This window comes from Mugil cephalus, chromosome 6 (genome assembly GCF_022458985.1).
Source record: "Mugil cephalus isolate CIBA_MC_2020 chromosome 6, CIBA_Mcephalus_1.1, whole genome shotgun sequence".
NCBI lineage: Eukaryota > Metazoa > Chordata > Actinopteri > Mugiliformes > Mugilidae > Mugil > Mugil cephalus.
The window spans coordinates 11,160,062-11,186,762 of record NC_061775.1 but is presented as its reverse complement, the minus strand read 5'-3'; the positions used below and the strand labels follow the sequence as shown (position 1 = coordinate 11,186,762).

At 42.4% G+C, this 26,701-nt stretch overlaps 5 protein-coding genes across 8 annotated transcripts; 3 read left to right on the top strand and 2 right to left on the bottom strand.

Annotated features, from left to right (window-relative positions):
* Positions 1–1,363: 1,363 nt before the first annotated feature.
* On the top strand, positions 1,364–7,446 carry plcxd1 (phosphatidylinositol-specific phospholipase C, X domain containing 1). 2 transcript variants are annotated; one of them, XM_047586624.1, is made up of 7 exons: positions 1,364–2,364; positions 2,586–2,705; positions 3,574–3,716; positions 3,829–3,957; positions 4,977–5,132; positions 5,570–5,750; positions 5,839–7,446. In XM_047586624.1, the coding sequence occupies exons 2-7, from the start codon at positions 2,609–2,611 to the stop codon at positions 6,081–6,083; spliced, it is 951 nt and encodes a 316-aa protein (XP_047442580.1). In that variant the 5' UTR covers positions 1,364–2,364; positions 2,586–2,608; the 3' UTR covers positions 6,084–7,446. The 2 variants fall into 2 exon arrangements, with proteins under 2 accessions (XP_047442580.1, XP_047442582.1); XM_047586626.1 differs by lacking the exons at positions 1,364–2,364; positions 2,586–2,705 and adding an exon at positions 2,749–2,857.
* Positions 7,447–9,205: 1,759 nt separating this feature from the next.
* si:dkey-66a8.7 (PI-PLC X domain-containing protein 1) lies at positions 9,206–13,331 on the top strand. Its single transcript, XM_047586090.1, has 6 exons — positions 9,206–9,555; positions 10,372–10,508; positions 11,479–11,607; positions 12,366–12,521; positions 12,610–12,793; positions 12,896–13,331. The coding sequence occupies exons 1-6, from the start codon at positions 9,465–9,467 to the stop codon at positions 13,159–13,161; spliced, it is 963 nt and encodes a 320-aa protein (XP_047442046.1). The 5' UTR covers positions 9,206–9,464; the 3' UTR covers positions 13,162–13,331.
* A 146-nt stretch (positions 13,332–13,477) lies between these two features.
* On the bottom strand, positions 13,478–16,845 carry gtpbp6 (GTP binding protein 6 (putative)). 2 transcript variants are annotated; one of them, XM_047586088.1, is made up of 10 exons: positions 15,955–16,845; positions 15,736–15,873; positions 15,586–15,656; positions 15,377–15,507; positions 15,233–15,303; positions 15,000–15,158; positions 14,713–14,921; positions 14,337–14,485; positions 13,801–13,953; positions 13,478–13,727 (listed from the first exon to the last, which is right to left on the bottom strand). In XM_047586088.1, exons 1-10 carry the CDS (start codon positions 16,340–16,342, stop codon positions 13,583–13,585), a joined length of 1,614 nt encoding a protein of 537 aa, XP_047442044.1. In that variant the 5' UTR covers positions 16,343–16,845; the 3' UTR covers positions 13,478–13,582. The 2 variants fall into 2 exon arrangements, with proteins under 2 accessions (XP_047442044.1, XP_047442045.1); XM_047586089.1 differs by having other exon boundaries at positions 13,478–13,709.
* An 801-nt stretch (positions 16,846–17,646) lies between these two features.
* Positions 17,647–20,021, top strand: LOC125009821 (ICOS ligand-like). Of its 2 annotated transcripts, XM_047588037.1 has the most exons (6): positions 17,647–17,880; positions 18,002–18,107; positions 18,203–18,529; positions 18,609–18,893; positions 18,982–19,152; positions 19,741–20,021. In XM_047588037.1, exons 2-6 carry the CDS (start codon positions 18,026–18,028, stop codon positions 19,812–19,814), a joined length of 939 nt encoding a protein of 312 aa, XP_047443993.1. In that variant the 5' UTR covers positions 17,647–17,880; positions 18,002–18,025; the 3' UTR covers positions 19,815–20,021. The 2 variants fall into 2 exon arrangements, with proteins under 2 accessions (XP_047443993.1, XP_047443992.1); XM_047588036.1 differs by having other exon boundaries at positions 17,647–18,107.
* Positions 20,022–20,636: 615 nt separating this feature from the next.
* nit2 (nitrilase family, member 2) lies at positions 20,637–25,539 on the bottom strand. The gene is made up of 10 exons (XM_047588038.1): positions 25,400–25,539; positions 25,137–25,255; positions 24,270–24,390; positions 23,482–23,570; positions 23,310–23,403; positions 23,151–23,225; positions 22,989–23,067; positions 22,339–22,437; positions 21,943–21,998; positions 20,637–21,605 (listed from the first exon to the last, which is right to left on the bottom strand). Exons 1-10 carry the CDS (start codon positions 25,425–25,427, stop codon positions 21,505–21,507), a joined length of 861 nt encoding a protein of 286 aa, XP_047443994.1. The 5' UTR covers positions 25,428–25,539; the 3' UTR covers positions 20,637–21,504.
* Positions 25,540–26,701: the final 1,162 nt, after the last annotated feature.

Genomic DNA, 26,701 nt, shown 5'->3' with positions numbered 1-26,701 from the left:
TGTGTGTGCAGCTAATAACATTAAGTAATGACGGCTGTGTTCGGTCAGTGTGTCATCACGACTGCAAATATCCAGACTGAAATAATACATTCGGCCATAATTAATGTCGTTACTTACACTTGTGCGTTGACAGATAACACACCACAACATCTGCCGTTGAAAAGTTATTTAAAGAAGAGAAGGAGGGGAAAATGAGGAGAAAATGGACTGGTGTGGTTTGATGAAAGGCCATGAAGCCTGGAGCTTCAAGCAGCCCGTCTAGTTCGCCTCACCGCGCTGGTTAGTGCTGTTTCAGTGTTTATTGACCTGCTGAGGAAGCTGAGAGAGACCTGAGTGACAAAATGATGGCAAACAAACACTCAACTTAATCTATTTTCTTCTGGGAAGACAATTCTTGTACAAAGGTCAATCTCTAATCAGGTGAAATGTTCTTCCACGCGAGTTCCTGCTATTACTAAGATGCATCAAATCATGCAAGAAGCAGACAGATGCTACTCAATCGTGTTTGCATTTTTTAATTGGGGCATTTCAAGCAGCTAATGTATTTATTTTTTACTTCTATTAATGTAATCTTGCCTGCGCAAGGTCTACATTTTCAGAGGTTCCCAATCTTTTTGGGTTGTGACCTCTCAAGCCTTGTCTAATCACTTTTGAACTGCAAACTGTTCAACAAAGGGCAAAGGTTCCTTCACGTTCCTTTTTGACTTATAAGTGAGTTTCGAGAGTCCAAAAGAAAGAGAATAAAAAATAGAAATACATAAACAAATGAAGATCGATTGTGCAGCAGAAATATTATTTTGTCCTGTCAGCAGTGGGTCCGTGTATTGAAGGGAATAAGAACCATCAGGGGTCCCAGACTGGTACAACAGACAACATTTAAATGTGCTCCTGCAATGGGCTGAGCCATCACAGGATCCCTGTCTGATCTAAAAACAGACCCTGGACTCTTTATTACAGAGCTGTCAGTGGGTATAGTGATGTTTTGAGGATGTTAGCATGTTGTCAGGTGTAATGCAGATCCTTCATCCGTCCGTGTGTTAGGTCCACACAGGAGTTCTCGCCGGAGATCCTGTCCACAAGAGGAGTTTAAATACCTGTCAGTGCTGGTGTATATTTGTCCACCTGTGTGTTATCTTAAGTGTTTACTCAAAAGACGTCTGAGCCCCACAAGAATCCCTCAGCATGAACTAAGCTGGTGACAACACTTTTATTTTCAAGCCGTCGTTCATTTGTCAGGCGAGTCTGCTGGAGAATGAATAAATATCATCAGTTTTACAAATATCTAGTTCACCTAGTAACTGACTAACCGAGAGTTTGACCTGGATGTTTGCCTTTTGTTTTATGACAGGTTGATGCCAGTGTTTAAGGTGCATCAGTGTGCAGCCAACTATGTTGGGGTGTGGACCACAGTTATTTAGGCCAATACCTTTTTTAAAAAGAATCTGTATTTCACGCAAGACTATTGATCATCACAGTTTCTTTCAAATATTGAAACAGAATGTCTAATCCCATGGTGATTCCATTTTAACTCAGTTATTCTACGCCACATTCCCTAATTTATCTCTCTTCTTCTCCTTCTTTTTATTATAATTATCATTATTTGTTCTTTTGACAGTGAAAAATGACCTCAGTGTCTCTATTGTCCGAGCTTCCCTTCTTTCCCGGCTGAAAGAGCTGCAGAGTGTTTGGATGAAGTTGAACTTTTGGCCACACCCACCCAGTGACGTATCTCCAGGTGTTCCGGCATCAACAGCTGATGGGACGCGCCACCAGCCAGGTGTTGTGTGGGTATTTGGGCTCGGCTGCGGGACTTTGGGCAGTTTCCAGGCACAGAGAGAGCGGTGCAGTGTTCCCACCGTGTAACATCTGAGTGGGCTCTTTAAGAGCAGAGCCTCTCTGCATCTGCTGATCTGTCAGTCGGCGCGGTGCCTCCCTCCCCGCACATCCTACTGCACCTCAAACAGACGCCCGGCTTCACTGGGACTCGGTCAGCGTGCGTGCACCTGAAGCGGTCAGCGCATCGGGCGTTATGGATAATCGATGATCGGAACTTAGAAGACAATGCGCGGGGCATCCCGTCGTCCTCGCCATCCCGGGCTGTGCAGGTGCAAGAGAAGGTACCCAGTGTGAGAGCTGCTGCTGCTGCTGGTTTTGTTGGAGAGAGACGCGGCCACGCGTTATCGCCGCCGGATCCCATCATACATGTTTTATGTGCAGGCTACAGACATGGCATTTTCTAATGCTCAGGGATGGGCGGCTTCTCCTGGCGCAGCCCTTCAAAACTAGTCTCCGCATTTGCTGTGTTTGCGGTCCGGCCGGTTGAGCCGGTTGAGCGTTTAGAGGAAGCAGCAGCAGTTTGACCAAGTAAGTGTGAGAGAGATAAACAGGAATGCACTGCGCCTCTCCGTTATACCTCTCCGTTACACTCAACCCGCATCTAAGTTTTCTGCACATCAACGTGCCAAATAGATCCGAGACAGATACCGAAAGCGCGTTCGTGTAGATGCAGCAGCCCAGATAAAACACGTGTACTGTGATCATCTCACTTCAAGAATGTGCCATTAAATGTGCGATCTCTATCAAAGGAGAGCAGCCTGCGAAGCCGAGCATGTCCTCCGGGCTGGGAGAGCTGCCCATGGAGAGCTGGATGTCTCACCTGCCCTGCGCTCTGTGGGACACCCCCCTGTACCACCTGGCCATCCCGGGTAGGCTGCCATACCACACAGCACAGTGCGTTAAAGTGAGGCTGGCTGTTTTTCAGTGAGGGTGTGAGCGGGTTTAGTGCATTTAGGCGGGCCCTGAAAAGAAGAAGAAGAAGAAAATAGGCCTACATGTAAATCCGGGGCATGCAAATGAGGTAAACATTAGCTCCAGCCTCATGACAGCAACACATGAAAGTGACAATGCACAACGATCACCAAGCTGACAGCAAACAGTGGTGTGATAAAGTGTCGTCCTTTTATTTGTCATACTTAAATGCCGCAGATCGTCAAGCAAATTTAAATACAAGGCAGTAATAACACAAGTAAATGAATGGTTTTATTATAAATATAATAAAATTAATGAAGGTCTTGTCATTAAGGGAAAAATAAACACAAAATAAACTTTGGAGTGGCCTTGTCAAAGTTCTGTCCTGAATCCTACTGAGATGCTGTAACATGACTGTAAAAAGGTGCTGGAAAACCCTCCAATGTGGCTGAATTACAACAATTCTGCAAAGATGAGCGGGACACAATTTCTCCACAGCGCTGTAAAAAACAAACTCATTGCAAGTTATCGCAAACACCTGATTGCAGCTGTTGCTGCTAAGAGTGGCCCAACCAGTTATAAGGTTTAGGGGGCAATCACTTTTTCACACAGGGCCATGTAGGTTTGGATTTTGTTTTCCTTTAATGATAAGAACCTTCGTTTAAATACTGCGTTTTATGTTGACTTGTGTTATCTCTGACTAACATGTAAATGTGTTTGATGATCTGAAACATTTAAGTATTTGCTTTGGTCAGAGTCAGAGCCACCGAATGGAACAATTACACATCTAATTACGCTCAAGTGTATCGTCTTTGCCCCATTTAGGCAGCCACAACGCAATGACCTACTGTCTGGATATGAACGACAGATCCCCCGTTGACCTCACGCAGCCTGACATGCTTCAAAAGCTCGACAAATACATGAAGCCCCTCATTCGGCCCTTTGTGTACAAGTGGGCGATAACCCAGGTAATGACCTCACAGAAGTAAGCCATACAAGCCTGTCACTATAAAAGATTATTGGTGATGTTTAAGCTGGACCCCCTTTAACGCGCTCTGCGTTGCATCCCCTGTCTTGCAGGAGTACACCATTAAGCAGCAGCTGGACTGTGGGGTCAGATACTGCGACCTGAGGATCGCACACAGGCCCAACGACAGCTCCACTGATCTGTACTTTTACCACGGGGTTTACACCACTCTCACTGTGCAGGTGAAGTATTGGCATGCAGGCCCGGAGGGAATTTATGCTCCTGAAATGACTGCTCATTTGCATCTAGAACCATAAAATACAGGAATACTATAATCAGCCTCAGGGAAGATTAAATCCTGCAGAAATTACACAGATCAGGCATAACATCATGACCGCCTTCCTTATATTATGCAGCTCACAACATGTTGTTTAATTCACCTGTCAGTGGTCTTAATGTTACATCTCATCGGTGTACATTAATACTTTGAGTTGATAGTTTTTTTGTCATGTAAGTGTCTAGAACATCATTTGAATTTCCCATTATAGCTGCGGTTTCAGATGTTTTACGGTCACAGTTTAACTTCGCACCGTTTTATTGAACACTGAGGCCACAAGGGACGAGATAATGTAGCAGCATATAATTAGTGAGCCCACTCAATAGTGTTTGTAATCGAGCGATATGTAACCGGCATTTACAAACAGCAGCCACTGTTGCACCGGATCAAGTCACGCTGCGTCAGCAAACCCACAGCGTGTGAATTAAATGTTTTAGTTCTAAAAAGAAAAAAAGAGAAAAAAAATAGTTGCACATTAAGCAGATAAGCGGAATAACTCATACATTCTCTGATCTATTGAGACTGCACGAGTTGCAGACTTTGCAAAGTAAGATTGAATGTGTTGGATCTTCTGGCATTTTTACAGCCTGGAACTTAATCTGATTTTTGGCTGCAGTGGGCAAAAGGGCAGCTTAACTCCTTCCACACTTGCGTAGCAATGTTGTATGGGTTCCATACTGTCGTTACTGATAACAATCGTGACAATCGTGCAGCAGATTGGAATGAGAGTAAAAATATTTTTTTTATGACATGTGGGTAACAGCAACAACTATCCAAATCACTTTGTCCAGATTTCCATGTGTGATTGCCAAAAGCCAGTCTAACCTCATAAATTACACCTGGCAGTGTTACAAGCTTAGGATGTGCTGTAAGCTTTTAACATAAGGCTGTGACTTTTTTCCCCCCCTCCTGGGTCGCTGACAGACTGTTCTAACGGAGATCAGAGAGTGGCTGGATGCTCATCCTAAAGAGGTGGTCATCCTCTCCTTCAGCCATTTCCTCGGCCTGAGCCAGGAGCTCCACATGCTGCTGATAACAAGCATACGCAACGTATTCACCTCCAAACTCTGCCCCAAAACGGTAACCGTTCACCACTCCTGCTCTGAATGACATTTTAAAGGTCGAGGCTCGGCAGCAATTTACGTTTTTTTTTCCTCATCATCAGCAAAACCCAGAGAACGAGCCTCATGTGTTGTATTCCGCTGGTGCTGTATTGTTGCCTGTTATCTATTAATGAGCTGCGCTGCTGCACAGGATGACAAGTTTTCTATAGTTGACTCAGTCTGACTCAGTTCAACATGCACCAAATGTGTATCAGTCCACAGATGAAGTCCCCCCCCAGCAAATACACTACACTACTTACTTATGACTTTAATGTTTAGACACATACTAAGACATTTCTTGCAGGATTTGTTGATAATGAGAAAAATATGGAATTATGCCATCTATACCCCTAAAAAGTGGCCTAAAAACTTGAACATAGATCGAAGCTAATCCTGTCATTTTGTCGATTTCAGGAGGTGTTAACTCTCAGACAACTGTGGGCCTTAGGCTACCAAGTGATTGTGTCCTATGAACACAACATTGCCAGCAGCTACAGCGAACTGTGGCCACATATTCCTTACTGGTGGGCCAACAAATGCAAAGCCGAGGCCCTTATCGAGGAGTTTGAACACAAGAAACAACGCGGCAGACCGGGTAATTCACTAAAGATCGCGCCAAACACAGGCGAGGAACGAAATGTTTTCAGGATTTGCTGATCTCGCCCATTTTGTGTGCGTTTCAGGAGGTTTCTTCGTCACAGGGATCAATCTGACGGAGGACCTGAAGTACATCTGCACACATCCAACAGAGTCCCTGAAGGACTTGGTGACATCCACGTATCCCACGCTGCTCAGCTGGGTCAGAGACCAGATTCCCGGCTCCAGAATCGAATCTCTAAACATCATCGCCGGGGACTTTATCACAGAGAGCCACTTTGTACCGACTGTCGTCACCCTGAACGAGAAGCTATTGAAATGGTCTTCATGATTTCACGCCAATAAGCATTATTTCTTTTAAAAAAAGGTGAAGTTATTCTCAGCATGAATTACACATACGCTCGTTTTCTGACAGAAAAAAAATAAGTACTTGAATAATTTAAACGTAAATATAAATGCACTTGCTGGTGGCGGTGACAGGTGCATTTTAGTCTCGAAGCTGCTTGAGAACCGAGTTTTTGATCATGTGACCTCCACTCTGGTTGTTTACTTTCTGTTCACTATTTATGCAACCAAGTGTATGAGTTTTCACAAGTCGGCGAGGTGGCCACTTTCACCGTCCGCTGACCAAAGCAATAATGATACGACTAATCTCACCTCAACGTAGGCATTTTAGATAAGTAAGCACAACATAAGCACAACGTATCCGATGAGCACATGTCATGTAGGACGCAAACTTTCGTAAAAAGGCGCAGAAGTGTATCACCTGCACTACACGTATTTAACCTTAGAGAATGTAGATGAGACTTTATGCAAAACGCATGGGAAACCTATTTGCATGCATCCAGCCTTGACTGTTCTTCTTAAAAGTTGACTTTAGCCAGTAGGGTAGGCCTTGACTTAAAACAATGCTGCACCGCTGTGCCTGTGGAGATACGCTTTTTCAATAAACATGAGCATTTTTAAACAAACCATCTCGTTTTATTCAGTCGCTGTTAAGGTGTTAAAAACCCGATGAAGGAAAAGCAGCTTGTGAGGTTTTTCCCTCCCAATACATCTGTTGCGAGTGTCAGTCTGAACCGAGCAAGGCGTTTGTTTCATTTACACAAAGAAAAAGCACGTGTTCTGGGTTTTTACCCACTGAGGGTCAAACCGTGGGGTTCCCAAAGGGCCACAAAGGGGGAAAAAATCTTTTGTTTTCTCTCGCAGCATGTGTTTCCTTTTCTGTCTTTTCATTCCCTCACAACTGTTTGCATCGACTGTGTGAAATTACCACTAACCTGACGTGACATTAGTTCAGTTTTAGTTTGATGGGCAATTAAATGAAGAGAGGGCTTCCCCTTTATTTACTAGATATTTATTCATTGTTGGGTTATAAAGGAAAATGATCTACTCATTAAATAATACATTTGATATCAAGATGCAATTTAATGAGAATAAGTTGTACAATTTAGTATATGCAATATGAAAACAGTGATAATACTGGCCATGGAAATGGAGGCCAAATGTGATAAATAAACAATGTTTTATCTCATCTCGTCTTTTGATTAGGTCCAGGTTTTATTGGATTTTTTTCTGTTTTGTGATCGATGCTTTTTAAAAGCTCTGCCCCGTAGTGTAGCTCTGACTGGCTGGTGCTTCCCCTCTGCTGTAAGTACAGTGTGTACACAAAATAAATAATTCATTTCGTTTCATCACGTTTTTCCTTCACTCTTATAAGAGGCTGAAAGTGTTTCTTTTATGTCCGTTTGATAGTCCACTGTGTCAATTAGTCTTTAAATGGAAACGTTTCTGCTTCATCCGAGGTGAACAATAAATTCTGTAGTTTGAAGCCAGTGTCACAGGTTTGACACAAAGTGTTGCAAACAAAGGTCAAACACACTTTATTTTTTATTATCAGATGGATAAAAAATGTAAAAGTAGACTGATATTTTAAATGATGTGGGTACAAAAGATATTTCAGTTTAGTTTAAAACACGACAATGTTGCTATTTTCCACCATTATATGAATTTTCAATTCAGTTCCTTGTGTTATCATGGGAAATAAAAGCAATAATGTCTTATATTTGGTTGCAGATGTGACACCAGCATCAAGTCTGTGACCCACTGAAACGTTCAGTATGTTTTTTGGAAGCTACCAGCAGGTTCGTTTTCACCAGGTTAAATCCTCATCAGTGTTTGTTTCTGGTGACTAACTTATACCACTGAAGAACCTTCACCTTCACACCACTCACATTAGAGGAATGTTTTTTTTTGCATAATGCCTGGTAAAAATCTATCTTTACATTATCTGCCATCTTCTGTTCCATCTTCAGTAAACATGAGCAGCCGCACTTGGTAGCTGCTTCCTCCATGTTTCATGGATGAGGTGGAATGGTTTCACCACTAATTAGCCTTCCCATCACTTTGGTGAGGACTAATTTTCTTCTGGCCTGTACATGAAACTTATGTGTAAACTTTGTGATTCTTCCTCACAGGATTTCTCATCAGTTGCTGCTGTTGTCTACATGTGTCCTGTTCTATCTCACAAATGAGCAGTTTTTTGGCAATATACTTTATAGCTCCTAATGCAATGTCAACATATGTAAAAGCATATGAAAAAAATAATAATAATAATTGCGCTCTGAACACTGACTGCACTGCCTGAACAACACCTGGGCAACATATACACCTGTCAGCCAGCTACGACCTTTCTCGCACAGTGAGTGACAATTAATAATGTAAAATAAAGACGTTCTGATAATTTTGTATCACTGTGTTTTGATATGAAATTCTAAATTTAAAATGCTTTGAGTTGCAAAACATCAATTTTCCCTTTTGTCAAAACAAGCATATTATAATTTACTTCATCTCAGCCACCTTGACCTTCTCCTTGAATGAAATAGGTGTAATATTCATTTATTTGCCCGTTTGTTATTTACACAATTTTAAACTACTCCTTCCTAACATTAATTAACAGTTCTAATATGACAGTCCTGCACTCCTCCTTCGTGACTGTTCTAATGTTCAATTTATGTTGAAACAGTCTCAGAACGGTGGTGATTCAACTGGATGATCATCCTGTTGTCCACCTAGCTCACTGACTAAAATTTAAAGTTAATAAGGAACATGTGTCAGTGTAATTCAGTGCTTCCAGAGCATCCACAAAGACCTCTCGGCTATTTTAAATGAATGCTGAATACCACAAGCTTGACAAAGATCATCTTTAGAGCAGGGCTGTTATATAAGAAAGCGTTTGTTCTCAGTAGTGTACCTAATAAACTGACAAATGAGTGTACTTCTGCTGTGTTAGACTATGGAAGATGATAAAAATGTTGAGGACAGGCTACAACACAATCCACACAAAATAAAACAAGTAGTGGCCACGCCCCCGTCGCTCCTACGTCACAGTGACGACACGCCTGTGTTTATCATTATATATACAGTCAGTGGTATTTTTGTAAAGGTGTTCGTATTCTAGGCTACAGCTCAACAGCTAAGAACAAATAATGCTTTACTCTCAAACTCACAAATGACATAAAAATATTTTTTTTTCTGCATTTCTTTCATCATGTCGGGACGTCCATGTGAACCGAGCGGCTACACAGTCACTGTCTGTCAACACCATTGATACAGGAAGCCAGGAAATACAAAGTTTCTTCTCCCTCCCCTCCCCTTCGTATTTTGGGATGTGCGCTCGATGGTTTAAAGTCATCAGACCAAAGAGGCGCATATGAGCTTCTGCCGACCGACAGACATGGACTGGATGTCGGCTTTACCCGAGGAGCTGTGGGACACCTCTCTGACGGAGCTGGCGATACCTGGTACAGACGATACTTCTCCTTCTTATACTTCCGTCCTCATTTAAAATACAAATGTGTTTTATTAGGTTTATTTGACCTGAAACTATCATCAACTATTATTCAGTCACCATAAATTAAAATTGTATTTATCATCATAATGTTTATTTTTACTGACATGTCTGTTTACTGTATTAAGGCTTTTAAAGCAAGTAGAAACGTTCATACTTTAGTATTTATGCTCCAGTATTTGTCCTCCAGAGGACAAGCGTTTACAGAAAATGAATGAATTAATGAAAATGTATTTGTGCTACTTTCTGGCTGTACTCCATCACTTTTCAGAGGGGTGTATTGTACTTTTCCCCTTTGGCATTGATTTTTTACATCTATAGCCACACACACATATATAGGAAAAAACAGAGTGATGCTGAGTGACAAGAGGTCAGCGTCATAAAAACTGCTGTGTGAAGAAAATACAATCTTAAAACTAAAAAAATATGAAACATATCAAACACACACATTCAGCATCTGTTAAATTACCACATTTACTTTAAAAAAAAAGTAAAAAGTAAATTCTTCAAGTACTCAAGTAAAGATGTTTTGCTGGGAATACTCTTGTACTTTTACTCAAGGAGAATTTTAAATACTATTATTTGTGAGCGATTGTCTTCATATTGTGATGCGGGTGCCATCTATTCTCGAAAGCCTCTTGAAGTTGAGTTCGAGGTCAGTCACACAAACTAAACGTTATCACACACAACTTTACAGAAAAGAGGAAAGGCAGCGTGTACAGATCCTCAAACGAGTTTCTCATCCTCATGCGTACTTGTGTCCGTACAGGGAGCCATGATGTCATGAGCTACTGCCTGGACATTAACTCCCCACTGGTCAGGTCTGAGTCCGACTTTTTCCGGCTCCTGGATGGACTTTTCTACTGCTTCACAAGGCCCCTCATTTTTAAATGGGCCACCACGCAGGTATGTATGGATGGCATTCATGATAAGAGCACACTAGTTGAACAGGGGGATAAATTGAATCAAAAAACATTTATGTTGTAAAACAATGAGCAGAGACACAGTAACGAAAAAAATAATTTCCCCTTGGGATCAATTAAGTAATAACGTGAAACCCTCCATAAAGATAAGAGGAACAGCAGACTCTGTGGCGTCATTAAGAGTTCCTCATTTCAAATGACAGATAGCACACACACGTGGTCGTGTGCTGAACCGAGAATGTAAAACTATGGATTTCATGACATTTACGTGTCAAGTTAGCAAAAAGCATTTTGATATTCCACACAAAAAAAGTCTGTTTCTCAACAGATAACTGTGCTGCAGTGATGTGCTTTGTGACTGTGGTTTAAAAGACTTCTCTATTCAGGGACAATCTTCTAGATTCTACAAGGAACAATCCCTTGTGGTAGTTAAAGTTGCTGATCAGGCCAATCCACACCACGTAAACTCCTCTGTCAATGAGTCACCTGGTCGACCGGGTCGTACATTTAACACAATGACAGGACCGAGACATTTGGACCAGTTCGCTCTGAACTCGAGGCCGGTTGTGACTAAGACTGGTGAAACATGTTCAAGAAAACTCCAACATCTGGTTTAGTTTTGGTTTAGTTTTTAGGTACACGCTGCCTCTATTTCATTCCACATCAGCTCCTGATGCCTCTAAAAAAGAAACATAACATTTTACAGTTTAATAAAGGAGGGCATCCATAGAGTGGACAAACATGGGTTACTATTGGCGTGGCTATTTCTCCAATGAAATGCTGGATGCCGATGAAAAATGGGAGGGGATAAAAGGACTGTAGACTTGCACACACTGTCGACAGACTGTGTAATGAATCTGATTGCCGCACTATAGCTTTAATACATTAACATCATTATCAGTTAATACACCTAAGTGTTAGTCAGTGCACTGATGTCTGTCTCTGCTCTTTAGGACAAAAGCATCGAGGAACAGCTCTCCATGGGGATTAGATACTTTGATCTGCGCGTCGCGCACAAACCCAACGACTCCTCCAGCGACCTGCACTTCACACACGTCATATACACATATGTGACAGTTCTGGTGAGTATGATCTTCCCCTAAACAGGTTCTACCTGTTATAACAGCGGAGCTATTTCTACTTTCAGGTGTGGTATTTTACTAAAGAGGCGGCCTCGTGCTATTGAGACAAAAAGATGTTGTGTGTTTTTTAGTGTTCCCAGCCCATCATACCCACGGAGCCTAAGGTTGCTCTGGTCGGGCTTGCAACGTTGCAGCTTTTTCAAACCTAAAGGTTCACAGTGAAGGGGTAGAGGGTGTTTTTTGTTTGTGTGTGGGGGCAGGGGGTGTTGTCAGAAATGCAGTATATTGTGGGCACCTCCTACACCCCTCGTACACACAAATCCTTCAATTTAGGGATGCCTTTCAGGCGGTGACTACCAAAAACACCCTACTGCTTAAAGGGCCAGGCCTACAGTTAATACAAAACACCTGATTACACTTATTTGGGTCAGTAAAATTACTTCCACTTGCCTCTTTAAAATCATCCAGATGAAACTAACAGAGAGGTCATATTTTCACCCTTAATTACGCATAGTTTTCCACTGTGGATTGATTGGTGTGATAACATCATCTCTCCGCATCCAGCCAACTGTTTATATTGAGGTGGTGACGATATCCAGCAAAAAATAGGAGCCTTTAAGTAATACAATAAAGCTTAAATGCAATTATTTCATTTGAATATTTGAGGTCGACGGCCCTATAAAGGATTCATTTATTCAGTTGAATGCTCCTGTTCGGTCTTTCCTAGTGCTTCACAGTGAATGTCCTTCCTTTTACAGGAGACACTTGTCTATGTGGCCGACTGGCTCAAGTCTCACCCGAAGGAGATCGTTATCCTCGCTTGCCGGCATTTTGAGGGAATTGATGACATACGCCATGAATCATTCATTTTCTCCCTGAAGAAGCTGTTCGGCTCTAAACTGTGTCCCCGCAAGGTGAGTTTCCTCCTTGTGTAGTTGATGTAAAATAAATAAATAAATAAATAAATAAAGCACGTCACGGCATCTAACCGTCCCTGATCAGGAATCCGTCCTGACCTTGCGGAGTCTGTGGGCAGCTGGTTACCAGGTCATCCTGTCCTATGACGACCAGATCGCAGCGCGACATGAGGAGCTGTGGCCAGCCATCCCTTACTGGTGGGCCAACAAACGCACAGCACAAGGAGTGATCAGTTACCTGGACTGGAACAAAGACATGGGACGTCCACGTGAGTCGGACTCGGAAGTGCAGAGCTGCCACGCTAGTGTATTTCCTGGTGTGTTTTCATTAATGCACTTATTCATAGTCTTTTTTTTTTTTGCCCCCACAGAGGGCTTCTTTGTCTCAGGCCTGAACTTGACAGCTGACAAGTCCTACATCACCAAGAACCGAAAGCAATCCCTGCGCACGCTGACCTACAGCAACTGGGATTGTTTAAGTGAATGGGTGCAGGACCAGATACCGGGATCAAAGCCCGAGAGCTTGAACATCATTGCTGGAGACTTTGTGGGATCGCTTCCACTCTGCTCTCTGGTGATCGAACTGAACCAAAAACTGATCCGGAAGAGCTCCAGCCAGATGAAAAAGCATTATTAGCCCTTTTTAATGTGAACGTATTTCATCGTACCTCATTTTGTGTTTTCTTAGCTTCTCTAAATTTATTTTTCTCATTTAAAAGTTTTAAGTCAACAGTTGTGCGGCCGGGACTGCAGGCGGTAGAGGCTGTCCACTGATCATGGCTGATCATGGGCTGGTGGTTTTGATCTCCCACATGCCAACATATCTATATACCTGCAGGTCATTTACTAGAACTGAAAAATGCAACTTTTGCATTCCTCACTTTAATTTACCTAAACCCGTCTTATGTGCAATAAGTGTATGTTTACAAGAAAAGACCTTATTCTTTTACAAATGTGTCTGGAGATATTTTAATACACTGTACAATAAATAAAGTCTTCTCTAAAGCAGTCTGTGGAACAGTTTGTGGTCCTTGTTGCAGCTCGTGATCGCTCCTCCCTCATCTGCCCCCGAACGCTTTCTTGTAGCGGCCAAGAGCAGCCGCGCCGATGACGACCTTGACGACAGCCGAGCCCTCATCTGCATTCACCTGCACGTCCTGCACCGCGGCCTCTTTGTACAGCCAGCTGTCGATGGGGACACGCCTTTTTAAAAAAACGAAGCTGCGCTATTCTGAACGTCATCGAAACGCCGACAGAAACGGATCCGCAATCTCACCTTAACTGAGGCGTGCTGAGGTCGACGCTGAGGTCTAACATTTGTTTCCCTGTGGACTTCACGATCTCCCCTTCCACCGCTTCCTTCAGCTCCTCCAGGCCTCGCTGCTCCAGGGCAGATATGGGCAGCGCACCGGGCTCTGCATACTGATAACTGAGACACACGTAAAGATATAAGATGATGGAATGTAGGATCTCCGTGATACATCATTTGAGTCTTTGCATTGAGACACTCATCATGAAATCTACATTTTGCTATGTTGAATGTGTGCCCCCTCCCTCACATTGGATATACTTCTTCTCCATAATAAATGTAATTTATGCAGCATTACATCTGCAATTAGGGGACCAAGTAAAAATTATAGAAAAGATGCCCCCTCTTGAACCTGTGAGTGCTGCCATGGGATCACCTTCTATCAACCCTAGGACAGATTTGAATGGTTTGGACCGTGAAGATAGCACACATGCGTCTTTGTGCCATCTCTGTGAATGATGTATCTGGCACGCTGTCGTTTTTTTTTTTTTTTGTGCTCTTACTTGTCGACGAGGTCAGTTTTATTGTGGACCTCTATCATAGAGCTCAGCAGCTTGTCTGGGATTTGGAGGTTCTTCAGGACGTCCAGTACGTTGGCCTTCTGATTCACCGTCTCTGGGTGACTGATGTCTCTAACATGAACCAACAGATCCTGGAAGGACGAGAAAGAAGAGCACTGATACACCAACACCCTGAGACGCCTCAATAAAATGAATGAATAATCTGCATTTGGTCTTAAAATATGAACGTCAGGTACATATCAATGCTTCCCATGTTTATAACATCTGATCTTTACGTCTTTTTGTTACATAGTAAATATCTGTCTGTCTTGAGTGTTGTTTGCCGTGTGTGTGTAAAATGTGCAATAAAATCGCATACAGAGTGTTTGATGTCTTCCAAGGTGGCAGAGAAGGAGTCAATGAGCTGGTGGGGCAGCTGAGACAAGAAGCCGATGGTGTCCACATACAGGACAGTCATGCGGCTGGGCAGCTGGCCGGCGTGAACGGTCACATCCAGGGTGGCGAAAAGCTGGTTCCTAGGCTGAAGGTTGCTGTCACCGGTCAGAGCTTTGATCAGAGTAGTCTTTCCTGGAAGATGAAATAACAGAAGTCAATACTCATATATAAAAAAAAAAGTAATCCGCTAACACTGTCTCAGCTCCTCACCACAGTTGGTGTATCCCAGCACAGAGATGATGGGGAACTCCCTGTGTTTACGCCGAGATCGCAGGAGGTGACGCTTTTTCCTAAGTTTTTCCAGCATCGAGCGGATCTTCAACTCCCGCTCCTTCAGCAGCCTCAGCTGGATCTCGTACAACGTCTCGCCTGTAAGGACCAGTCGTCAGGAGGATTCTTGCCTGTAGCGGAGCACGGTGTGTCCGCTGCAGATGCAACATTACCTGAACCTCCAATGTATCTGGACCCTCCGCCCTGCTGATCCAGATTTGCTGCTTCATTTCTCAGACGAGACCTGCCATCGACACACCAAGCGTGAGACAAACAGTAGGCCGTCTTGATGTCAGTATTTGTTTTCAGGCCGTTACCTCAACAAGGGCATCTCTGCCAGCGATATCTGTAACTTGGCCTCTTTGGTTCTGGCGTTGCAGCGGAAGATGTGGAGGACGACTGAGTATCTGTCAAAGACTTTCACTCCCCAGGCTTCCTCAAACTCCCTCTAACGACATTTTTATGAATTACTTATCGGTGGAATAAAGCTTTAAAGTGCCAGAAATCGACCTTAAGACAGGCTCACCTCAGACAAGGGGGACAGGCGCTCGACATTGACAAACACAGCAGTGATTCCTGCTGTTTGCCTGATGCGCTCTAGTGGAAAACACAGATGACTCATAAAAAAACGTGACTAAAACACACACACTGACGGGTAGACGGGAGCAAACTGTACCCGTGAGGGACTGGAAGTTGCCTTTGCCAAATATCTTCTTCTTCTCTGGTGTCTTAGTGGACATGATGAGCTTGTCCACCACTCTCCAGTTGTCCAAGGTGTTCACAAGCCCGACAGCCTCGGCCATCATCAGCTCAGCTGTAAAAATAACGGATGACATTTTAAGAAACAAGTTAGCATCATCAAGACAGTGTCATTTACGCACGCTTGTCTTGTTACCGGTGGTCAGATACTGCTTCTTGCGTCCCCACTTGACATCTGGGTGGACGATGAACACCCTGTGCTGTCCCTCTCTGATGTTTGCAGGAGCCTGCTGCTGGAACAGCTCCTCCACCTCACTGTCCTCCAGGAAATCATCATCCTCCTCATCCTCCTCAGTAAATCCGCTACTGCAGATGTCATCTGTGCTCTTCAACCTGCACACAGAGAGAGAAAACGCTCTGGACTGGCCGGTGGATGGACCTCTCTGCCATTGCCGATGAGCAGTGCTGACTTTGGCTCCATGGTGCGGTGTGAGGAGGCTGCAGGTAGATGCTGCTGCTGCTCTCTGACAGCAGCGTCTCTGCAGGAGTGACAACAAAAAACTAATCCCTCTCAGCGTTGTCATGTTGCTTCAGGAAGCTCTCTTGTTAGTGTCACCAGCGCTGCAGTTATTTCTCCTCATCACTTTCCAGCTCTGTCACAGAATCACTCTACAAGTGACGGGTCACCTTGACGCCCCCTGCTCTGTCTTGCTCTCTCAAGTTTTAGCAGCACACTGCCACCACTGTTATCTAAGTTACTATTTCGCCCATTCAATAAACTAAAACTTAGATTCCGCCTGTTAATGTTGAAAAACACTGCATGGTAAGTTTGCAGCAGCTCCTGCGCATGTGTTTTGAGTTTAGGCTTCCTGTGTCTCTTTATCCCCGATACTTGTCTTCCAGGCAACGTTTACAACCAGGCATAGCACTTAAATCATGATTAAAATATAATTTCCTCTGCGACATTTTAACACACGCACAGTTGAATGTTATATATATGAACTGTAGCAGTAAATGAACAAGCGGAGAACAACTCTTTAATGTAGAGAGCACGATACTCCCTGGAAGACAAAATCCAGGGTTCCAAACAACCCGACCCTCATGGGTTGTTGTCCTACTTCCGGGTTACGTCATTTCCTTTGTAATTGTGTTTTCATAGTTTTCGATACATATTATCGGATAATTAGAAGGTCGTACACAAAACGCATTGGCACCACACTGTATATATCCATATTATATAAAACAGAATATATTTTATATATTTATAATATATAAAGATTAGGGGACATTATTTTCTCAATAGATCCCTTTATTTATTCCGCCCCCTGGTGGAATACAGGGTTACTACATGCTTCAAGTTTAGTATCACATCAGTCACATCTAATTCTACAACAGTGACTTCATTTGTTGACAGTCAAGTCTTTATCACAGTATGAAAAGTCTTTGATACAATGTTTTATTATTTATTATAGATATTAGTCCATAGATCACTTGCATCAAAGCTCAATTAAACATTTAAGAATCATAGAGTTGAACACATAGATGGCAAAGATGGCAAAACAAATTAAAAATGAATAATGAATAAAAAAAAATAATGGTACTAAAATGATGTAGAGATTATGAGTTTGATTTGGCAAGTTTCGTTTTAAAATACTTCAAACACTGTATGTAGATTTGTTAAACACGCGTTTGCAGAAAAAACACATTTGTTCTATTTAAAGCTATAACATCACATTTTATATCGAGATGGACTTAGTTTCTGTGGGGGTTTTGTTTGTTTCGTTTTGTTTTGTTTTGTCTTGTTTGCATTTTGCCCAGTCCTTCAGGTGTGTGTGCGTCGCTGTTTGGTCGGTCTTCCTGCGTCACTGTGTGTTAAAAAGAAGTCAAGCCGGTTGAACTAACCACAACAATGACTCCCAATCGGAAATTCACTGATAGAAGCTGAAAGCGTCGTGTTTGTGCGTTTATTTGCACATCTCAGAGATTCATCGATGGTCTTTTTCTTCTTCTTTTTTTGTCTCCTTCAGATCAGAAAAGACAAGAGTGAAAAAGTGAGAGAGCGCAGGTATGGCACAACAAGCCGCAGCATGACTAATAAAGAACTCCTTCAGACTGAGGAAAGGTGAGCATCTGCCTGGGAACAGAGGGCGAGAGACCCGTCCACGCGGCTAAGGGTGCCGGTCTCATAGAAGTATCTTGGTCTTAAAAGTTAAAGACGTAACTAAAAACATTTTTTTTAATAGTTTTTCGGGTTTTTTTGTGCACAAATGTGCCCCCAGCGGACGGTGCCACTGGCGCTGTGGCGCACAGGACTGCTGCTCGGCTTCCTCACTTTGTGCGCCTCTCTGGGTAAGGTGACTGAGAGTCTGGTCCGTACAGAGCACAGACTGACATAACTCTTTAACAGTGATTTATATTGTGTCTGTGTTTGTCTTTCTGTACAGAAGAGGGATGTGTTCTTGGTGTAGTCGGGCGGCCGGTGTCGCTGTCCTGCTTCTACCCTGAGTCGGGCTTACTTCCCTTCGGGAATTTCTCCATTGAGTGGAAGAGAGACGAAGAAGTGGTGCTCAGATCAGTGTGGGAAGAGGGTAGAAGTGTGGACACATGGAGCATCAATAATGCCTCGCTCTCCGTTAAAGGAGGTCTGCCCGGAAACTTCTCCTTGGAGCTGCCAGCTGTTGATCCCAGAGAGGACCCGGTGTTTTACAATCTATCCATTTCAGAGGGGAACCATAGTGTCCAGGTGTGCTCTGTTTGCGTCAGGATAGCAGGTCAGTTCCACACACACACAACATTCAGAGGAATGCGATCAGGGACTAACTCTTGCTTGTGTTTGGCGGTTTCTTGCAGCCAGTTTCAGCCACCCACAGGTGCAGAAGGAAGCAGCAGTGCAGGGCAACGAGAAGGTCTTCCTGTGTCAGGCCAGTGGAGGTTACCCTCTGCCTGAAGTTTACTGGCTCATCAACGAGAGCGACCAGCCCCCCGAAGGCTCTGTGAGGACCGTGACCTCATCCCTCCCAAACTCCGTCCTCTACAACATCACAAGCCACCTGACCGTCAACATTTCCAAAGACTCCACGGTATTGTGCGTCATAGAGAACCAGTCCCTGAATGAAACCTTTACATCAAAAAGCAGTGAGTATTTCTACCGGCGCTCAACCACGGTTCCAAAGAGGACAGCAGGCCACTCATCTTCTCCACTTTGTTTTTTGTCCGTGCTCAGTCATCGTTCCCGGCGGCCCTCCGGTTAGACGAGCATCGGAGGCCATGTGGATCTTCAGCACAGGTCTCTGCGTAGTGGTGGGGATCATGGTGATTGCCGGAGTGGTGTATCAGATTAACCTGGACAGGATAAGCAAGAGGAGGAAGAAGGAGCACCAACAACAAGAGAGAGGTAGGTGGATCACAGGCCGTCAGCAGGTGACCAGCGTGTTTATGGTTGTGTACAGTTCACCTTACACCTTACATTATAGAGTATATATAATATTTCCTTATACATTATTGGACTCTGGACTTACCATGTGCAATAATTTCCCACTGTGAAATTCACCATATTCAGTGTTATGCTTGTACATATTGTTATATATATTTCTTACATATATATATATTTTTTTTTACATTGATGCATGTATTCTTACTATAATTGTCTACTTACTCTTACTGATTCTTATTGCCTACATTGCTCTGTGTTCTTAACACTGGTACACTTTTGAGTTGTGTTCTAAAAGTGGAAGCATGATAGGTATCAAAATCAGTGACTTCCTCGTGTGCACTTCTGTCCTTTTTATTTAAACGGTTCAAAATCAGCATGCGAACAAGGCTGAACAAATCTGTGACCTGGTGAGATTTTATTCAAATCAAGCTCTTCAACTGACAGTTACTATGTAACGGGTGAAATAACGTTGAGTGTATGAGGGGTTTTTCCTCATGTAAATGAAAGAGATGCAGTAGCATTCATTAAATTAGTCTTTGTCTTCATCAGGATACAGAAGACGATATCAATTCATGGAGGAAACCGAGACGATGACGACACAGGCTAAAGAGACAGATGTGTAAAGTCCTGATTACAGGTCACTTTTTTTTTTTTTTTTTTTTTAGCCATGAGGCACCAGAGCACTGATATGTAAATATGTTCTCATTGTATTTGTGACCACGTCTTGAGGATTTAGTAAGTGAAACGTTTTGACATGTGTGGACATACAGTATGTCTAGTTGTGTTTCATGTTTAGTCGAGTTGATTAAAGAATAAAGATTCCTACATTACGTTTAAGGCTGTTTCACTTCACCACACGAATCCATCCTGATCTGTGACAAAACATTCGACAGCAGAGATTTTTTATTTAACAGTTTTAATTTGTGCAGTTATTCTGCATTTAAAAAGACATTACAAATACTGTTGTGGATATTCGAGAATTTAGATTTAGTAAAAAAAATAAGTTCAATAAACCTGGAATCGGTTTAAACAAAGAACATTTTCACATTTAGTCGCTATCAGACGTGATAATGGATGATTTAATAACTCACCAGAACTGTTTAAAAATTGCTTAAGAGAATTTTCCATATTCTTGTATAAAAATGACTCAAAACAGCAGATTTTCACACAGATTAGAGTTCATCTGTTGAGAGGCATTTTCAATCAATGTCTTGAGACTTGCCTGTTGTTCAGTGCGTTTTGTTAAAAAAAATAAAAATCAGGATTTTGTCCTGCAGCAAGACAATGAGCCCAAATACACCAGTTGTTCCTCCAAACAATGATTAAAGAAGAAACAAAATGAATGATATGAAATGAAGGTCTAAGTCCTGATCTTAATTCCGTTGTATTATTGTTTGACTGGGTCTTTGTCTACTTTCAGGATTGATGTTTTGAGTCATTTTTTAATGGAGAAATGTAGTAACATTAACAAGAACACGAAACCTTTTAAGCTTTTCTGTAAATCACAGTTCAGTTCAGACCAAGGCAGCGTTAGTACACTGAAATCAACCAGCAGCCAGTGACTTTCCAAACCACATCTTGTTTCCACAATCAACACAGTTAAGAGTCTTTTATTTCACAGTCGGGATATAGTTGTGCACCAAGCTGCAGCCGAGGTACGGTGAATAGTTTGCGCTGTACCTTTAATCCTACCTGTAACATCTCGTCCTGTGTATTAATGAATATGTATCGTGTCTCTTTGGGATCCTGCCTTTCTGAGGGTAAATTATTGGGAACAGAATCCTTAAACAATTTGACATCTGGACTTCCTGGGTCTTTGAAATCAGTTTAAAATGAACCTGCAGTTTCTGTTCTTGACCATAAACCTGAAAACTGACAGACATGACAGTCAGCTGATAGTTTGACACAAACCGTTCAGTTTGCCACAAAAATGATGAAAAAGCGTAGCTTATGGACTATGCTGGTGACTGAGAAATCATTATGATCTGTTGTAATTATCAGCATTACGCATACTTGAAAATGTACAAAGTGAGGGAGAGAAAAGATTCTCACAACTGAACTGAAAGTAATTAAATAATAAACTGAAGAACTGTTTTAACAACTTTTATGTAGCACAGCGTAGCACAAACCAGTCGTAAAATCCAGGAGGTGAAGTCCATGAATCTTGTGCTCCAGTGCATGCTGGGAGGAGCATAGCTCCCTCAGACTGGTACTCAGCCAATCAAATGAATGAAGTTACACATTAACTGATCAAACTGCTTTCAAAGAACCAAACTATGAGGATTTCCTCCTTTCACAGCGTTTCACCGCCGCTCAGCTGGATCCCTCCTGTACTGAGGTCACAGCGTAGAGGTCGTCCCGACGCTGGGTCGAGATGGGAATCTGCTGCCTGATGTCGGCCAGGTACTGCAGGTCTGGAGACCAGTGACACACAAGTAGAGAAAGGTTCAGTCCAGAGTACGATGAAAGTGGACACAGTAACAGACGGATGGAAAAAATAATTAGATTATCTTCAGTCTGTGCTGTTGCTGCAATATTTTGCAATTTGTTTGTATTTTATCCCCTTGTTGAGAAAAATATAGACAGACCACATCAATATTAAATGAAACTCCTCCACTGCGAAGACATTACATTACTCCAGTTATTTCTCTCACGATCATCTGACCAAAGGTGACGTAAACAAAGAGAGGATGAGGCACCCTGAGCTGGGACAGCAGAGAGCGTCAGCGCCTCATCAACACTCTCACTCACCGATGTCTGCGTAAATGATTGCTTCCTCTGGGCCAGCCTTGGAGAGGACTTCTCCCCTGTAACAAATCAGTGACATTTCATTTATCTCCTTTTCAGAGCAGATGTCTCAACGTGCTTTGTAATTTTGTAGAAGATCAAAAACCAAATTAGAGACAGATCAACAGCCAATCAGATAATAAAAAAAGACTGAACTGAAGTAATGTCCTAAATAAAACGCTCCTCTATTATTACTGTGCGCGGTTATCTCTTAGTAAGAGGGCGTTGACCTCAGCCACACAAAGGTTTTGGACTGTGTCCTCTGATATCCCTTATTATAGCTTTGATCTGAGCAACAACTTAACAGAGCCTTTTTTTACTTCACTTACAAACACTAACACTTCTGCTCCAGGTTCTTACCATGGGTTTACCACCGTGCTGTGACCCCAGGCCACGTAAGAGGCACTTTCATCTCTGGCAGGCGACGCCGTGGCCACATACACCTGGTTATCAACTGCCCTGAATAAAAGACAAAAGGTTATTATTTTTTTAAATCTCAAATGGCCCAAGAAACCTTTTTCAGATTAATGCATATTAAGTATTTCTTAAAACACTTTTTTTTTTTTTACATTTTTCCACAAACACAATCACAGAGAAAAATTCAAACTGTTCATGCCGTTGAAGCTGTAACGTGAATATGTATCTATGGATTAATTAACCACGATTATATGGATCCTTCTCAAAGTCTAGAGCAAGAAAGAGTCATCTCCTACATTTCCTTGTAATACAACAATAATCAGTTTGAAAGTTTAGAAAACTTGACAGAATGTAATCTACTAAATCAAGTATCAGGTTTGTATTTCTATTGCTGCAGACTTAAAACTGTTTTCCTTCACACACAATATCAGCTTCCTTCTTTTCAGAAATATTTCATAATGGACATGGCATTATTTGGCCTCTGGGAATCTTTTCAGTGGCAAGAATCAACCCACATTCAAGGTCTCTAACTGTGTCTCATAACTAGATAACTAGAGTGTGTCTCCACTATAGTCTGGGAGTCTTAGTCTGACCTCCCCCTCTGCAGCAGTTCCCAGTGGGCCGGACCAGTGGTCATGTTGAAGGCTCCGGGGTAAACCAGCAGCTGACATCCTGGGGTCAAAAAGACACCTCGGTTAGCTTTCCTTTCACCCCGCTGACGACAGGCGGCACGATCACTCGTGTCAGCCACTCACCTTTCCTGCTGTAGAGCTGGGCGAGCTCTGCAAACCTTATGTCGTAGCAAATCCCCACACCCACTTTACAGAACGCTGTGGGAGAAGCACGACAGAGAAAAGGATCGGACCAGGGCGACGCTCGTGCAGTCTGACGAGAACAGAAGCGGCGTCACTCACGTGTGTCAAACATCGACAAACTGTTGCCTGGACTCAGCGTCTCAGACTCCTGGAAGCAGATTTTCCCTGGAACGTTGATGTCAAACAGGTGAATCTTAAAATGAAACAAACAGGGAGAGGGATTAGTGAATCTAGACGGACTCTGACGTGGCTCCGTCTCTCGTGTACTCACCTTCCTGTGCTTAAGAATCATCTCTCCATCAGGGCCAAACACCGTACAGCTGTTATACAACTTCCCGCCATCCTCTTCAGGGATGGATCCTGTTCAACGACAAGTCACATCTTCAACTTCAACCTCAACTTAACATCTAAGAGTCGGACTTCCTTTACATCCCTCACTCCACTTGAATCAAACTCCAGCACCAGGACACTTTAATCAACTCAGACATCTTTCCTGAACTTGCACCAGTTATGCTTCACCTGTTTTGTCACTCAAAACTGATAACGAAGAGAGAAGTCTGGATCGTACTTCAACAAAAGTTGCCTTCCTTTAGAGCCTTTAGAGCTTAATCTACGCTACAACAACCAGAGACAATGTTCTCAATGCACAGAACGTATGAGGTGAAATAATCTGTACATCTCTACTTTTTTTTTATTATTGAGAACACCACCAAGAAAATAAACTTCATTTTCCACAACACTTTGATTTGCCACAGCAAGGAAAGAGACAGAGGTAATTTATAACGCTCTGAGTTCATCTATTAACTCTGTTCTGGTGGAGAAAACCTGTTAGTCTTTAAACATGTGGCTGATACATTAGTTCTGTGCAGTTATTGACAAAACCAAGAACGGTGCAAGTGTTTTTATTGAATATATAGGGTTGGATTTCTTTCCATTATTTGCGTTTTGGAAATATTTGAAACGTGTTAATATAATAATACTTATTACTGACTGAAGCAGAAGTTATCATTGGTAACTTGACACTGAGCACATACACTGAACCCACAGATGCTCCCATACCTCCCACTAGATACACCTTATTCTCCTTGGCTGCCTCCGACAGCACCTGGGTGGATTCTCCAGGGATCTTCTCTGCATACGTGGAGAAGAAGCTGGTCCCGTATGGAGAATTGAAGCATTCCTGTGTGGACGACAGGTGAGAAAGGATGAGATTTGGACACTGGCTGTGGATCTTTCCAGAGTTAGCCAAAATTATTCACTTATTAACCCGATGGAAATCAGACCCAAAACTGAGTGTGGTGTAGGGGCAAAAGAGATGGTCACCGCTGCAGATATCTGAGTCTCTCCTTCCACAAGTGTTAGCTGGTTAAACTTACAACTTTTTTTTTTATAAGCCCACTGTCATGGCTTAGTGAGACTCCTGAGGAACAGACCAGTTTTTGGTTAAGGTGTTTCAAACGGACTTTCCTGCTATGACAAGTCCAAAGGTTTGCTGTTAAAATATATATCTCTTGAATCTTTTATTTTAAAGTAGTCAGCTAGCTGAGCGACAGGTAGCAAAGCACCACATAATTATTGCTCACTGTCCTCTGGCAAAACTAAAATAATTAAGAATGAAGCTCAACAAATACTTACTTATAGCCAATGTACGCATAAATTATTATTTGAAAAAATGTTACACTTCCGAAGCAGCGAACATTTGTTGTCAAACTCTTTCTGACCTGTGAACCTTGTAGAGGACGGGCTCAGTATCCCAGCATGCTCAACGTTAAATTAAAACAGATGCTTCTCCTGATGTAACCAACACTGACACAACAAACTGAAGATGCATTCAAGAACTCATACAGAGGACATAGTATCTAAAAGTTTATCTAAAAGCAGTGTGTCAAGCAGCTCCAGCCTCCTCCTCCTCCTCCTCCTCCTTACCGGCAGCAGCACCACCTGGCTGCCCTGTCCTGCGGCCTCCTTCACCAGCCTGCGGGCTCTGCTCAGGTTGTCCGCTTTGACGCTGGTCACCTGCAGCTGGACCACAGCCAGACGAAACTCTGAGGGGACACATACACACACACACACATACACTGTCACTGAGCAACTCAATAAAGGAGACATTTAAACTGTGTTGTTAAACAACATTTGCATTCACCGAAAAATAAAATACAGCACGACACGCAGAAAAGACTTGTACTTACTCGACATTACTTTAGTTAAAGTGGACATGGAAGCGAATAAGTCAGCTCCGTTGACACAACTCCTGAGAAGAGGGCATGTGATTCCGGGTGGCTGCTTGTTTTTCAAAATAAGAGTCTAAAATGAAACGTACGGACCAACGAGGCTTTTTGGCGTCAGGAGGATTCAGTTAAACTAGATCCAACGATGCGGCGCAGTAATATTTGACCGCTTCCAAATACAACTACATTTTTTATTCATGACCAAGTGTCTCTGCGACATTTGATTAAGCTCGTGTAAAGCTAAACACCTTTAATGTGAAGTGTAGATGTGGAGTTACGTCACCGAGGGTGGTTGTTTCGTAGCCAATCCGGTTTCAGTAAGAGGTCACAAGCCTCTTCTCATTGGTTAATTAACAACAAATATTATCACAAATGACAACAAATACCATAGAGAGGTTATCCTTCAGGAGTTTTACTTTGCGGTCATGAGCCACTTCTTCATGTACACCCGCGAAAATTCACTAAACTCTTGTACAAAACAGTTATATCAGAACACATTAGTTTTCACTAAAAATGTAAAATATGAAATAATCACATCATGGTTCAAATGATTAGGAAAAAATAGTCATTGTAATAATCTTAGCAAATTAAAAAATCCTGTTCCGAGTCACTATATTTTATTAATGGTGCATTTTCCCAAGGCCAGCTCAAGAATTAACACTGTTTAAAGTTATGCAGATTTTAAACATGGATGCAGGTGAAATGTGACAAGATGTGTGTTACTCAGGACTTGCAAAAACTGTAACTCTGCAGTATATTCTTAATACGTGCAATATTATCACACCTCAAGGTTTCAACACTTTCACCATTCACTACTTACTATGTACTGTGTGCAATATCCGCATTATCTGTGCTATTAAATATCTTTTGTATATATTCCAATATTTGTATTTCTTTATTCTATTCTATTTTATTACTTATCTTCGAAAGAGACCACTGTTTACTCTTTCTGCCCTTTTGTATGCTGTTGCAAACTGCAATTTTCCCATTGTGAGACAAATAAAGGTTTTTGAATCCTATTTTTTTCTGTTTATGCTATTTAAGGTGAGGGACTATAGCTGTTAAAAAGTGTGAACACTTCAGACTGCTGTGATGAACTCTTTGAGTATTTGTCTCTGCCAAACATCTGCTAAAATATGGCACAAACATGTTGAAAAGCAGTATGGCATTAAATTTCAGTCCTGCCAAAACATAAAACATAAATGAAATACCTGTGCATCACTTATTTCTGATGAACTTTTCAAGATGGAGGGAATATAAGTA